Consider the following 15,273-nt stretch of genomic DNA (forward strand, 5'->3'; position numbering starts at 1 on the left):
GCCCTGCGGGGCGGGTCCTAGGCTTCCGGCTTCGCTGAAGTAAGCTGTGACGAAATTGACGCAGGGTGGGGGCCTCATGGGGGTGCTGTGTGGGAGAAGCAGCGCGTGGCGCGCTAAGTAGGGGGTGGCTCCGCTGGGACTGCGAGTACGCGTTTACGAGGTGACTGACTGGTTCTATCGGAGGACGGTGCCACATTCTGAAGAGAAGCAATGGGGGTGAGGTCGCCCGAGCGGAGAATGGACTGCTGGTGCTCAGGGGGCGGGGCCTCCAGCTGTGTGGCTCGGTCTGGAGGCGGGGACTCCCCAACTGGGGTACTGCTGGCGGCCGGAGGATGCGGGGCCACAGGCTGCGGAAGACCAGAGCCAATGGTGCGCGAACAACCCACGCTTCCGTTCGGAAATGGGCGGGTCTGTTCCTTCCGACGAGCCGAGGGCTCCCGAACACGGAACCGCTTACGTTCGGGAAGGGGCGGGCCTTGTGCTGTGGGAGGAGCCAAGTTCCAAGCAAGCCGAGCCTGAATTGGCCTTGGGCTCGGGAGGTCCCCACACGCCGGAAGGGAGACATCTTTGCGAGAGGACTGTACAGGTGGACCTCTCGAAGGGGGCGTGACCCCGCTGGGAGGCTTTTCTCGGAGGCGCGATGGCACGATGGCTTGTGCTGCGACCGTCGTGGCCCAGACCGGAATGCTGACAGGGGCGCCTCGGCAAGGGGCGCCTTGTCTTCAGCGGCCCAGGGCCTGACTGGATCACCCGGGGGCGGGGCCTGGCGCCAGGGGGCGGGGCCTGCCCCCCCCACCCCCCGACTTTGCAGGTGGCTGACCGCGCGGCTTCGGAGGCGCTGCACGGGAGTCCCAGGGGCGGCGCTTCATCCAGACCCCGGAGGCGGTGGGAGCGCTTGGGGTGGCTCTGTTGGTAACCCAGGTGCCCGGGCTGCCGCAGGAGGATGCTGGTGGTGGAGGTTGCGAACGGCCGCTCCCTGGTGTGGGGGGCAGAGGCAGTGCAGGCGCTTCGGGAGCGCCTAGGAGTCGGGGGCCGCACCGTGGGCGCCCTGCCCCGGGGGCCCCGTCAGAACTCGCGACTGGGCCTCCCGCTGCTGCTGATGCCCGAGGAGGCGCGGCTTCTGGCTGAGATCGGCGCTGTGACCCTAGTCAGCGCCCCGCGCCCGGATCCCCGTGAACACAGCCTGGTAAGGGGGGCGGGCTGGGGGGGCGAATTCTACTTTCGGGAGAAGATGGAGACCTGGACTCCGGGTCCCAGAGTGGAGGAGGGGTCTACGAGTCATGGATTCTGGGATAACGTGGGAGTGGCAGACTAGGATCCACGGGTTCAGGCCCTGAAGTGGGAAGGATCAGGGAGTCAGGATTCCTGGCTTCCTCGGGGAGGGCGTACCTGTATCCTGAGGTTGCAGCTAAGTTTACTTCTCAGGCTGTGGCATCTTATAAGCGCTATCAAGAGCAGGGCTTCCAGGAGCAAAGCTTCCTGGCAGCTGAGGCCCGTGAGACCCGTCGTCAGGAGCTCTTAGGGAAGATCGCAGAGGGCCAGGCTGCCAAGAAACAGAAGCTACAACAGGTTTCTGGGACCAGCGAGAGCCAGGAGGCCATTGGGAACCAAAAGCCTGGAGAGAATGGCGCCAGTGCTAGCCAGGCTCCTGGAGAGCAGGAGGAAGCAGGTGAGGATGGGAGTTGGAGGCCAGGGGCCAGGGGAAGGGGCCGAGAGAACTTTTGGGAGTTTTGGCTGGGACTGTAGGGCCAGGAATCCCTTGGGAATGGGAAGACTTTTCGTCTTGGAGTCACCCAACTCTTGGGTTTACCTCCCCCAGGCTCCTCCTCTTCCCAAACAGGGCCTTCAGATGGGATGGCCCCCTTGCCCAGGTCTGCTATGCTCGTCCAGCTAGCCACTGCTAGGCCTCGACCCATCAAGGCTAGACCCCTGGATTGGCGTGTCCAGTCCAAGGATTGGCCTCATGCTGGCCGTCCAGCGCATGAGCTGCGCTACAGCATCTACAGAGACCTGTGGGAGCGAGGCTTCTTCCTCAGTGCCGCTGGCAAATTTGGGGGCGACTTCCTGGTCTATCCTGGTGAGTTTGGGTGGGGACTTCTGGTTGCTGCCCCTTTCTTCACAATCCCACCACATTCTGCATTTTTCCTGTTTCATTTCCTCAGCTTCTGAAATACGTGGAAGGACAGGCAACACTTGGGAACCCAAGCTTATTTGGAGAGCAGTATAGTAAATTTTATTAACACTTCTTTTCATCTGGAAGACTCAGTTAGAAATACTTATATATGTATACCAAACATACAAGAAATATTCATTGCAGGATACCTTACAGTATTCAAAAGTTAGATAACAACCAGAATAATGACTAACAGCTTAGTGGTTAAACATCACTGTTAGCTGTCAGAGAAACCATTAGTTGTCAGGTTGGTATAGGTCCATGTACATTTAATTTTAAAATGCCCAAAGGGAGAAAAAAAGAATAGCTTGTAGAAAAATGTGTATAGTAAAAAAAAAAGAGAGAGAAAGAAAAACGTGTATAGTAAAAAGTAAATATTTTATATTGTCATGCAGTTATATATACATTATTTAAGTAGTCTTAAAAATTGTGATTCAAGTGAAAGAATATGCAAATAACTTATAATAAAATGGAGTACTAAGAAGACTAAGAGAACCCCATCAAAAAAGTAGAAGAAGGCATGAAAGGATGTACTCCAGCTGAACTAAATGGTTACCTCTGAAAGGGAATTTGCATCAGGTGTAGGTAAAGGGACTTTTTTTTAGAATATTTTATTTATTTATTTTTAGAGGGGAAGGAAGGGAGAGAGGAAGAGAAATATGGATGTGCAAGAGATACATAGATCATTTGCCTCTTGCACGCCCTCAACTGGGGACCTGGCCCGCAATCCAGTCATATGCCCGGACTAGGAATCAAACTGGCAGCATTTCAGTTTGCAGACCAGCACTTGTCCACTGCACCACAGCAGCCAGGGTGGTAAAGGAACTTTCGATGAATCAGTTAACATGAATTTGTAGTAAGGGTGTCTTTACTGTGTAACTAAAAGTTAAAGAAAATAAATCTGCAGAGAGTCACCCTTTTTATTCCCCCTAAGAATGTGAAAAGATAGACCTACCCGATAAGTAGCCAGAGCTTAACTGTTGATTGGAAACTGTCCACTAAGTCTTCTGCAGATGAGGTGAGAGTCTTAGCACTGGGCAGTATGTGTGGGTGGACTTTAGTGCCGCTATACTTCCATACTCCTTGAGAAAAATTTCGAGAAGACAAATTTCTGAGTCTAAGGGTATCTGCTTTAAAATATTCACAGTGATTGCTAAAGTGATTCCCTGTCTCCTCTCTATGGGTAATCTAATGTCTTCCAGCCTGTGGTATTGGAATTGTTGCATGCCTCTCTTCCTCACCCAGGTGACCCGCTCCGTTTCCATGCCCACTACATTGCCCAGTGCTGGGCTCCCGGGGATCCCATCCCGCTCCAGGACCTGGTTTCTGCTGGCCGCCTCGGAACCAGCGTCAGAAAGACGTTGCTCCTCTGTTCTCCACAGTCTGATGGTAAGGTGGTCTACACCTCCCTGCAGTGGGCCAGCCTGCAGTGACCTCCAGAGACCTATGGGGTGTGGCTGTGTCTGTGGCAAGAGTCTTTCTAGATGGTCCCAAGTTCATCTCTGCATGGGAGGATAGGACACCTTCCAACCTCTCCCTATGGTTAGTTTTTGATTGCAAATTTATGAACACTACATTCTTTTTATGTCCTTCTCTGTGTCAAAGTACTTATTGTTGTTTTTGTAGTTACCTATTTCCAAACTGTGAGCTTCTTGAGAGGGAAGACTGGGTTTGATTCATCTTTATTTTCTACAGGGCTTAGGTCCCAAGAGGTCTCAATAAACTTGTTGAATAAATGTGGAGCTTGTGATTTGAATCCTTAGGACAGTCCTGGGAAATGTGGCCATTTTCATCTGCTTATACAGATGAGGAAAAGCCTGGAGGAGGGGAAATGACCTGTCCAAGGTCACACAGCTAGTAAGTAGCAGGGCTGGGATTTAAAACCTGGTCTTTGTTACTCTGAATGAAGACTGAGCCATTCCTACAGTGTTAGACTTCCTTTTGAAAAGATTTTAATAAAATATTTCAGATGCATGTACGGTTGTAAATAAAAATAACGCATGAACAGAAGAAGGAGGTGAGTGTTGCTGTTTGAGAACAGGAGTTTGGAGTGGGGAGGGGAATGTCAGGAAGTGCTCTTGGGCCTTCTGGAATATTGGTGTTGTTCTTTTCCTTGGCCTGATAGGTATTTATTCAGGTGTTTGAAATTATTTTTTATACTGTACATTTATATTCTAGATCTTTTTTTATATGTGTATCACATTCCACAATTTTTTACAAAAGCTAAAACACATAGGTATAAAATATACATTTATAAAATGATCCCTATATCTACCTTTCTGCTTAAGAAATTACTAGAACATTATCAGTACCAACTTTTAATATTTATACATATATTGAAACAGTGTGTAGTTAGGACTAACCCCTGCCTGGCTAACACTATTCTTTGTGTCTCTTTGGTAATTGACTTGTAAATATATTCTCCAATCACTCTGCTCTCTATGACAAAGTAAAGATCCTCATTAAAAACTATTGTGAGAGCATCCACATGCCAAAAAACAAAAAGAAAACAAGAAACAACAAAAAACCTAGACACAGACCCTACACCCCTGACAAAAAGATTACCTCAAAATTCATTGTAGACCTAAATGTAAAATCAAAGCTGTAATAACTATAAAACTCCTAGGAGATAACCTAGATGACCTAGGGTCTGGCAATGACATTTTCGATGTAACACCGAAGGCATGATCCATGAAAGAAAGAATTGATAAGCTGGACTATGTTAAAATGAAAAACTTGGGAGAAAATATTGCAAAAGACATATCTGATAGAGGACTGTTGCTCAAAATACACAAAGAACTCTTAAAACTCAACAATAAAAAAAATAAAGACCATGATTTAAAAAATGGGCCAAAAACCTTGACACCTCGTGAAAGAAAATAGAGATGGCAAATAAGCCAATGAAAAGATTCTCCACATCATGTCATCATGAAAAGGCAAATTAACAATGACATACCACTACACACCTATTAGAATGGCCAAAATATAGGACACTGCCAACACCAATGCTGCTGTGAATGTGGAACAACAGGAACTCTCATTCATTGCTGGTGGGAATGCAAATGGTACAGTCACTTTGGAAGACAGTTTGGCAGTTTATGACAACTAAATTACTCTATGCTTCTTGGTATTTACCCAAAGGAGTTGAAAACTTAGGCCCCCACAAAAATCTTCATCCATGTTTATGGCAGCTTTATTCATAATTGCCAAACGTTGTAAGCAACCGAGATGTCCTTCAGTTAGTAAATAGATCGAGTATAGTCCATCCAGACAATGGAATATTATTCAGCAGTAAAAAGAAATGGGCTTTGAAACCATGAAAAGACATGGAGGAACGATAAATGCATATTACTAAGTGGAAAAAGTCAATCTGAAAAGGCTACATACTATATGATTCCAACGATATGACGTTCTGGGGAAGGCAACACTATGGAGATAGTGAAAAGATGAGTGGTTTTCAGGGGTTAGTGGGGAAGGAAGGATGAACTGGTGGAGCACAGGGTTTTTAGGGCAGTGAAAATAATATGTATGATATCGTAATGGTGGATACATGTTATATATTTGTCCAAACCCATAGAATGTACAACACTGAGAATGAACTGTAATGTAACCTATGGACTTTGGTGATTACAGTGTATCTATGTCTTTAAAAAATATATTGTGACTGGTGTCCCCACATCCAGTCAGTCACTGAATCCGGTAGGCACTGCTTTCCAAAACTGGAGACCTAGAATTTGACCACTTCATTCACCTTTACTACCAACATGTTGCCAAAAGCCATGACGTCACTCACTTGGATTATTGCAGTAGCTTCCTAATTCATTTCCTTGACTTCTACCCTTGCCCCTCTATTGTCTGTTTCTAACAGAAGAGCTGGCATAATCAGGTTAAAAGGTAGGTCACACCAAGTCACTTCTCTCTTTAAGACTTTCCAGTCAGCCCTGGCTTGTCTGACTCAGTGGATTGAGTGCCAGTCTGTGAACCAAAGGGTCACGGGTTTGATTCCCAATTGGCACATGCCTGAGTTGCTGGCTAGGTCCCCAGTTGGGGGCACACGGGTGGCAACCACACATTGATGTTTCTCTCCCTCTCTTCCTTTTCCTCTCTCTAAAAATAAGTAAAATAAGATAAAAAAAATAAAGTGAAATTAAAAAAAAAAACTTTCCAATTATTTCCATCTCTGGGTAAAAGCCAAGGCCCAATGTTGCAGGGTCCTCTTTAACTGACCCCATCCATTCCTCTCCTCTGTGCTTACTCTGCTGCTGCCACACTGACCTCAACAGCATGCTCCCATTTCACTGTCTTTGCAAACTAACATGGAATGTTTTCCCCCTGAATGGCCACATAGTCTTGTCCCTCACTGTAGGCTGGTCTTTCCTTCAATGTTACTTTAGGCCTTCCATGGTTACCCTACCTTAAAATTTTAACACCCTGCATCCCCCTTGCCTTACTACTTATCACTATTGTGATTTATAATGAGAAATATATATTTGGTCTTCATCCATTTCTGGAACAGAGCTCAAAAACCCTTGGAATTTCCAAAAGTGCTAAGATCAATAAAGGTGTTTAGATATTCATAATAAACCCTTTTAACCATACCTGAGTTTAAGTAAATGAAATAATTTTTTAAATATACCTAAGGATGGGATCTGGTTGCCAGAGAAACCAACCATTTGATTAGAGGGTTGGAACTTTAAATGTCCCCCCTCCACCAAGGGGAGAGGGGCTGGAGATTGAGTTCAGCCAACAATGGTCAATGACTGAATTAATCACTGGGTTGGAGGACATGGAGATTTGGGGAGAATGACACCTGGAGAGGGCATGGATACTCCCTGCCCTTTCCCCATACCTTGCCCTAGTCAGGGCAAATGAATTATATTCTTTTATATTTAACCAGATATCAGGTGAGTAAAATGTTACGGAGTTCTATGAGCCATTCTAGCAAATTAAACCCAAGGAAAGGTTTGTGGGAACTTCTGATCTATAGATGATACATATAGATGATGTATGATGATTCATACGTTTAGTAATTTATTTTTTGGCAAAAAATTCATGCGATCTGGAGAGAAACCAGAGTATACATTTAATAATTTATTGACAACTATATGTTGGACCTATGCTAAGTTGCTGATAAGTAGAAAAGATGTGGTTACTGCTCTCCTATAACCTTTTTGTCTGAGAGATAATCTGTAAACAAAAAAAAAACAACCCAGAAAAAGTCCTGGCTAGTGTGGCTCCGTTGATTGAGCACCTACCTGCAAACCAAAGGGTTGCCAGTTCGATTCCCAGTCAGGGCACATGCCTGGGTTTTGGGCCAGGTCCCTGGGGAGTGGGGTGCACAAGGGGCAACTACACATTGATATTTCCCTCCCTCTCTTTCTCTCTCCCTTCCCCTCTCTCTAAAAATAAATAAATAAAAATTTTAAAAAAAGAAAAAGAAATCATAGGTCACAAGAATTAAAAAATCCGGAAGGCCCTGGCCTGGGTAGTTCAGTTAGAGCATCTTCCCAAAATGCCAGTTCAATCCCTGGTCAGAGCATGTACAAGAAACAACCAATGTGCATCAGTAAGTGGAACAACAAATCAATGTTTCACTCTCCCTCTCTTACTCTCTCTCTCTCAAAAAAAAATCAATTAAAAAAAACCCAACCCAGATGAAGTGCTTAGCCCAAAGCCTAGAACATTTAAAGCGCTCATTAAACATGATCTAACAATAGTAAGTAAAACCCTTGGTGTGAATGGGATTCCTCCAGAGAGGAAAGGACTGAAGGAAATAACCCGAGGGGTTGACTGAGGGTAAGATGTTGACAAAGCACATAAAAAAACTGAATTCCTCAAGGTGACAAATGGCGCCACGGTGGAGCAGCATACATAGCAAGGTTTCACAACATTTTCCCTGTTCTGGGAACGAACCTCAGAATATAAACTGCTGTTTTTGATAAAGCAGCAGAAAGCCTTTTTACCGTTGAGGCTCAAGTATTAAACCAAAAAAAGTCATTTACTTAAAGAGTACACTCCGGACCATCCTGTCTGAAGTATCATCTTCCCTCAGTCGTTATCAGTAATTAATTTTCTTCGTGGCACCCCAACCTGAAGTGATTTACTTCCTTCAACTTACTATTTTTCTTCTGTTCCCCTAAGACTCGAAGTTCCGTGAGTAGATGGGCTGTTTTATTCACGTCTATATGTCACCGTGTGGAACAATTCCTTGTGCTGCTGAATAAATACATAAACGAGGCCCACGCTAAGGGAGGGCGACTGTCCCCAGAGGTAGACAGAACCACTAGGGGATACACTTTCCAGGACTGGCCGGATTTCTTCCCAGATCTTTTTTCCCGCAAAAAGCAAGGCAGGCAAAAGTGGAATCCTGTCAGAAGGTCAAGCTGAGGTGTGTCTCCTCAGGCAAGTCACACGACGACTCCGCGAATTCTCGCTTTCTGCATTCACTCCTCAGATTTGTAGCGGAGGATCAAAAAGACAGGCTGCCTTCTGGCTATGCTTCGGAGTGAGGTTATTCTGACAGGAAAAACGACGACTTCATTATTCACAAACTCCACGGAGCAGCTTCTGGAAGAACTACGAGATCGCGAAGCTCCTGCCCTCTGGGGCTCTTTTCACAGAGAGGCAGCCGGCTAAAGTCTAGAGAAGGTGGAGGTAACGTCTCCAACATATACCCGACTTGGAGGCTAGTTGCTGGACTTAAATCGCCACTCAGGGAGCGAAGAAGGTCCCACTTCTCTGGTCTTCCGTGCACCGAGTCCCGCCAGAACGGGAAGAGGTAGCTCTGGCTTTGTAAACGCCGCTCCCGCCCAGCCTCTCGCCTCCACAGCTTTTCCGTCCCCCAACGCCTCTTCTGATTGGTGCAGGTGTGCGCCCTGCGTAATGATGTAAAGGGAGGCAGCGTTTCTATAAGAGCGCGGCCAGGACGCGTGCGTTCCTCTTTCTCAGTTTTCTGGAGCCGGGTGTAGGTGAGCGTTCTACTCTGATTTGTAGTTCGAGCTTGGGTTGGAAGGTCATGCTGGCTTTCCAAGTTTTGATAAGGACGGTGACCAGGCTGAGGGTGAGAGGAGAGTGGTTGGACAAGACGGCTACACGTTTGTTGGATAATTCCTCTTATGGAAGCTTTAGAGAAGGTTCTCGCGAGATCTTTCCGGGGCGACCCGGGATTCTAGCGTAGTTGTGGACCGCGCAGGCGCCGCCTGCGCTCCTCACGCTCAGCTGTTCTTTCTGCGCAGGCGGGCGAGCGGAGGCAACATGCCGGTTGCCCGGAGCTGGGTTTGTCGCAAAACCTATGTGACCCCGCGGAGACCCTTCGAGAAATCTCGCCTTGACCAAGAGCTGAAGCTGATCGGTGAGTGGCCAAGGCAGGGTTTTGGCTTTCGGGGTCGGGGGGAAAGCACGTGTGTGAGGCCGGCCACGTGCTCCATCTCTTCAAAGCTCTCCGGTGTATTCCCATCCCTGTTCCTCAAATTCAGAACTATTAGTGGTGTAGAAAGGTTTTCTGTATCCCGAAGCCACTTGGCACTAGTGGAACTGACTGTAACCCCTGTCGACTCCCGCCATCCCCCCTCCCATTTATTTTTTCTGTAGGAGAGTATGGGCTCCGGAACAAACGTGAGGTCTGGAGGGTCAAATTTACCCTGGCCAAGATCCGTAAGGCTGCTCGGGAGCTGCTGACACTGGACGAGAAAGACCCACGGCGTCTGTTTGAAGGTATGTGTGGGATCCCACAGGAAAGCGATGACGTGCAGGGCTGCTTCGATTTTAGGCCAGCTAGTCCCGTGATCAGAACTTGAACAAGCAGAGCCAGCTTTTTAACTTGGCGTTTGATGGGAATTAGGAAACGTGGGTCTGGATCCAAATTCTTGCACTCTTCCATACGTGTGAACTTTGTTTTACCCAAACATTGGAGCTTAATTTACTCTGGAGTAGACTAATAATGCCAGCTGAGCTTGGGCGCCTGGCTGCAACTGTATTAATGTAACAACGTGGTTCTGCTGGTGGTGGGAATAGGCAGTGAAATTTCTGAAATGCCTGATGGTGATTGCAGGGTGGGAGCGTGGCTGTGTACATTTGCCATTTTTAGTAAGGTGGTCAGGACATTAGGTAACATTTAGCAAACGCCTGGACAGGAGAGGGCTTGTGGATGTCACAGGGAAGAACATCCTCTTGATTAAGGTCTTACATTTCTACTCTGAGATGGGAAGTTAATGGAAGACTGACGTGACTGCATTCAAATTTTAATAGTTCTTAGACTGTAAGGTGGCAATAATGTTAAAATAGCTGATACTTTATAGGGACTAAGTGCTTTTGTCTAAGCTTTTCAAATACATTATTTAACCTGCATGGCTGGCTTGTAGGGGTGGCAACTGATACTTCTCCTATAGCTCCCTACTGAGACTGGAGTGCAGACTCCCAGAGGAATTCAGGGATGGGGATAGAAGGAGATGATTTTAGAGGAAGCTTAAGAAAAGTAACCAAAAGTAAAGAAATAAACAAATTGGATGCCTAAGTTGGCCAGTGTATCTTACCTTGTATTCTGGGTATTGGAAGAGTTGTATGTACAGATTGAAACAGACTGAAGTCTGCCTGTAGATGGTAACTTCTGTAACTTGTATATTTTTTATAACGGCTTTTGTTAGGATAAAATTTGCATACTATAATATTTACTTCAAGCATCTTGTTTTTGGTTACCTTTGGCTCCCTCTCAGCTGTAACTTTTTTAAGTTAAAAAAATTTCTTTTTAGCCCTGACTAGTATGGCTCAGCAGATTGGGGTGCAGGCCTGTGAACTGAAAGGTTGCTGGTTCAATTCCCAGTCAGGACACATACCTGGGTTGCAGGCCAGGTCCCCAGTTTGGGATGTGAGACACAACTCATTGATGTTTCTCTGACACATCAATATTTTTCTCCCTTTCTCCCTCCTTTCCCCCTCTCTCTAAAAATAAGTAAAATCTTAAAAATTCTTTTTTTAAGTACTGATTTTAGAGAGAGGAAGGGAGAGAAAGAGAAAGAAACATCGTTTTGTTGGTCCATTTATTTTTGCATTCATTGGTTGCTGACCTCGGATCAAACCTGCAGCCTTGGTGTATCAGGACAACGCTCTAACCAGCTGACCTTCCCTGTCATGGCTCCAGCTATCATCTTGATACTGTTTTTAGCATGAGGTCAGGCTTGGTTTATGAGAAGCAAGAGAGATTGGGAATCAGGCCTGGCTTCCTTGTGTACATGACGTTTCTCTTAATTTTCAGTCAGGGTAACTAGTATGATTTTCGTTCCACCCTGTGACTAAGGAAGTGCTTTTAGACCTGAGCTCCCACTGTTAACCATGAGAATGGTCACCTACATTAGAGGTTATAAAGGCTGGAGCTTGTTTAACCATCACAAATTTATCTCACTTAAATCTGCGTCAGGCACACAGGATGTTAGAGCTTTTCATTCTTATTCTTACGTTCATAAACCCCTTTGTCCATCTCATGAAAGTTCCAGAATCCTCATGGACGCCGATATTGGGTGGGACTTAATCCTAGAGGTTGTAGGGGAGCCGGCCACAGATGGTTCTGGTCGCGGGATTCCCTGAAGATAGCTAGTCACAGTGAAACTTACTGAAGACTGCGGTTAGGTGACAGTCACATGGCAAAGAGATGATCAGCAGGTGTCAAAGGCCTGTGGTTTTCCAGGGCAGAAATGGAAGTTGCAAGGGGAAGGCAGCATCTTCACTTTCTAGTGAACTAGCCAGTAAGCCACAGGACAAGGGAGGAGGAGCCTGGGACCCCCATTGCAGGAGGTGGTCCTCACTGGCATTGCCCTACCTGGTTTCAGATCCAGCCTTCCCACTAGGGTATGTGCCTGGGCAAGAAGCCTCCCTGAGTCTCATCTGTTAAAAAAGACATTAACACTTGGCAGCAGCGAACATTTGGTTGGCGGTTCATTCAGGCACTGACCAGTAGAAACTCCATCTGCATAGATCAGGAGCTAATGCACTTAAGTGCTTGCCACCTGCTGTAATGACGGGCTCCTTTGGCACTGGAGTGCCCACAAAGTCAGCCGGGTTTCCTTCACGCTTTCCCTGGGGGCAAGGAAGCATTCAGTTAACGTTGGTCCGTTGTTTATGGAGTGTGCTTGAATTTGGTGGCTGTGCTATAACGTAGTAAGAATCACTTAAAAGGTGAAACTGTCCTTCCTACGGACAAAAGTTTTGGGCTGTTTCTCCAGTGTAAATGTGCTAATTAGCTGTGACCCTCTGCAGGGAAACTGGTAGGGCTTTCTTAACTCCCGAATGTTAGCTCTTATGCCCCATGCTTTGTCATGGGAGCCATAGTATAATAAATAACAGCAGTCCTTAGTCTCGCAGGTGAATGCTAAGCCCTTTTACAGGGATCATCTCAGTTTTTCTTCTTGACAGCCGAGGAAGGCTCTCCTTTTCTAGATGAGAGCACAGGTGTATACAGTCACCTGCCCTCCCTGGTGAGATGGGTATAGCCATAGGACCTGCCTTAGGGTTGTGTAGGGAGACACATGAGTCACACAATGGCTGGTACATTGAGTCCTTTGTCAGAATTAGCTCCTGCTTCCCACCAGTGTCCATGATGTGGAGCTGTTGAGGTGGAGGACTTGAACCCGGCAAGTGTGAGGTCAGCCAGAACTCTGGCTCCTGCTCCATCCCTGTGCCCCCTCCCTCAGGCAATGCCCTGCTGCGGCGCCTCGTGCGCATTGGGGTGCTGGACGAGGGCAAGATGAAGCTGGATTACATCCTGGGCCTGAAGATCGAGGATTTCTTGGAGAGGCGCCTGCAGACCCAGGTCTTCAAGCTGGGCCTGGCCAAATCCATCCACCATGCTCGTGTGCTGATCCGCCAGCGGCACATCAGGTACTACCTCTGGTGGGCTCCCTGAGTCCTGCGCACCACCCCCTCCCTTCTGAAGGTTGCTGTCATTAAGCCTGCTGTCCCTGTCTCCTGTGCAGCCCTTGGAGGTGACAAAGGTGCAAGCTCACCTTCAGGGTACAGATTGACCCCTACAAACAGCTCGTGGGAGGCTGGGGGCCACCTCACCCACCCCATAGCCCAGCGCAAGGGTCACTGCGGCTTGAGCCGTACACCTTGCGAAGGCCTCTGCCAGGCATGCAGGCAGCCGGACAGGTAATAGCTCTGGTGTCCCCTAGTTGAGAGAGAGAAGTCATCAGGCCTCAGCTGCTTGGGTGGGCTCAGCTGTGCACAGGGCCCACTTGTGAAGCCATTCCAGACCCTGATCCTATTGCATTCTTGTGCTGTGAGCGTTAACTTGGCAAGTTGGCCACACTCCAGGGTCTGCTGCAGCGCAGATTCTGGCTCAGGGTGGCGGCTGGTGCAGTGAAGAGAGCAGGCAGGGCTGGTGGGTCGTCTTCATCTGGGTACTGGTTGCCCTTTTTGTAAATTGGGCACCATTTGAGGGAAAGCTGTGCAGTATGGGATAGGATATTTGCACACGGAATTGGTGCCTCAGCCCTCTCCTAGCCCTGTGACCCGCGGGTGAGAGCCTGTCACGTTTCTTACTGGAAACGACTTCATAGAACCTAGCCGTGGGCTGCTACTTCCCGGACAGTGAACCTGCAGGATAACGAAACTCAATGTCTGGCACAATTTTGAATGTTTGAAAGCAAGATCTTGGATTTATATGCTGCCACCTCACCGCATTTGCTTTGTGGTCTTGTGTGGTTACCTCAGAATCTCCCTCCGCTCTGTCAAGTGAGCGGAGCGTGTCTCACAAATTACTGTACAGGTTAGATGAGGGGATTCATGGACGCCAGAGGCCGTGGGATCAGGAGGCCCTGCCAGTGTTGCTGCATGAGCGCAGCTGTGGCGCCAGCCCTGCGCAAGTGAGTGGAGAATAGTGTCTTGTCTAGGGTGGGGTCCTACTCCCTCCTTGACCTGCCCTCCCCCCTCCAGGGTCCGCAAGCAGGTGGTGAACATCCCATCCTTCATCGTCCGCCTGGACTCCCAGAAGCACATCGACTTCTCCCTCCGGTCCCCGTATGGGGGTGGCCGCCCAGGCCGAGTGAAGAGAAAGAACGCCAAGAAGGGCCAGGGCGGGGCTGGAGCTGGTGATGATGAGGAGGAGGATTAAGCCTCCTCTTCCCCACTAGACTGGTTTGGTTTTCCAGTCAGATAATAAAACAGATCAACACTTTGGGACTGGTCTTTATTGGTGCGTCTCTTACCTGCCCGGCTCTGAACACCTTGTCTGTGTAGCAGGGAGAAACACAGGTTGGGTTCTTGATCAGGTTGCCTCGAGCTAGTTCACTCACCTGTCTGGTTCTGCACAGAAGGGGCCTGGTTAGGCTGGTTTGGTCAGGTCCTCGTGGGCTTTAAAAAAAATTTTTTTTTAAGTGTTTCTGGTGTACAGCATACTTCAACATCTATGTACACTACAAAGCGATCACCCCGTGAGAGTTCAGTTACTAGTCATCAAAAAATTGGGAATGTTTCACCATCTGTGTCATCCTTGCTCAGGGGCCATGCTGGTCTGTGTTTAGACTGCTGAAGCCGGCACTGTAAGGAACTGACTGCCTGTAGTGGGGTCCTTGCCCTATGGTGGGGACTGTGCTAGTGAATAACATTCATACATCACGTCACAGCAGGGTGGCCAAGCAAAACCAGATGTAACATTATTGACAAACATCTTTAATTTCATTAAGTTTAAAGATAAGCATTCTGAACAAATAAAATACAATTAAAAAAGAAGGTCTGAAAGCTGAACAATCATTTTCAGGCAGAGGAAATTGCAAGTGGAGGTCAGTGTCGGCACCCATGTCCAGCCCTTTGCCCAACCCATGGCAAGAGAAGTCAGGGTGAGCTGTGGGGCGGGGAGGTACTGGGTACTGAGTGCTGATCCCATCCACCATAGGCTGCTGTTTTTGTTTCTTAGAGGGGATGGGGGGAGGGACTGGGAGAAATGTCACCTCCACCAGAATGGTACCCTCAACTGAGGCATGGGCCTTGGTCAGGAATCGGCTGGCGACCTTTAGCTTTGTGGGATGATTCCCAACCACCTGCGCCACATTGGTCAGGGCAGCTGGTGGATTTTAATTGTTGGCAGCGATCGACAAGATCTACAGGCTCAT

At 47.8% G+C, this 15,273-nt stretch overlaps 2 protein-coding genes across 4 annotated transcripts; both read left to right on the forward strand.

The window, feature by feature from the left end:
- Positions 1 to 64: 64 nt before the first annotated feature.
- Positions 65 to 3,909, forward strand: TSEN34 (tRNA splicing endonuclease subunit 34). Of its 2 annotated transcripts, none has more exons than XM_053915047.2 (4): positions 65 to 1,186; positions 1,426 to 1,669; positions 1,841 to 2,077; positions 3,419 to 3,909. In XM_053915047.2, the coding sequence occupies exons 1-4, from the start codon at positions 944 to 946 to the stop codon at positions 3,604 to 3,606; spliced, it is 912 nt and encodes a 303-aa protein (XP_053771022.1). In that variant the 5' UTR covers positions 65 to 943; the 3' UTR covers positions 3,607 to 3,909. The 2 variants fall into 2 exon arrangements, with proteins under 2 accessions (XP_053771022.1, XP_024434437.2); XM_024578669.4 differs by having other exon boundaries at positions 67 to 1,186; positions 1,820 to 2,077.
- A 5,148-nt stretch (positions 3,910 to 9,057) lies between these two features.
- RPS9 (ribosomal protein S9) lies at positions 9,058 to 14,339 on the forward strand. 2 transcript variants are annotated; one of them, XM_024578690.3, is made up of 5 exons: positions 9,058 to 9,141; positions 9,409 to 9,524; positions 9,764 to 9,886; positions 12,856 to 13,042; positions 14,099 to 14,339. In XM_024578690.3, the coding sequence occupies exons 2-5, from the start codon at positions 9,428 to 9,430 to the stop codon at positions 14,274 to 14,276; spliced, it is 585 nt and encodes a 194-aa protein (XP_024434458.1). In that variant the 5' UTR covers positions 9,058 to 9,141; positions 9,409 to 9,427; the 3' UTR covers positions 14,277 to 14,339. The 2 variants fall into 2 exon arrangements, with proteins under 2 accessions (XP_024434458.1, XP_045042411.1); XM_045186476.3 differs by having other exon boundaries at positions 9,115 to 9,137.
- The last annotated feature ends 934 nt before the right edge of the window (positions 14,340 to 15,273 follow it).

Source organism: Desmodus rotundus, chromosome 12 (assembly GCF_022682495.2).
Source record: "Desmodus rotundus isolate HL8 chromosome 12, HLdesRot8A.1, whole genome shotgun sequence".
Classification (NCBI taxonomy): domain Eukaryota; kingdom Metazoa; phylum Chordata; class Mammalia; order Chiroptera; family Phyllostomidae; genus Desmodus; species Desmodus rotundus.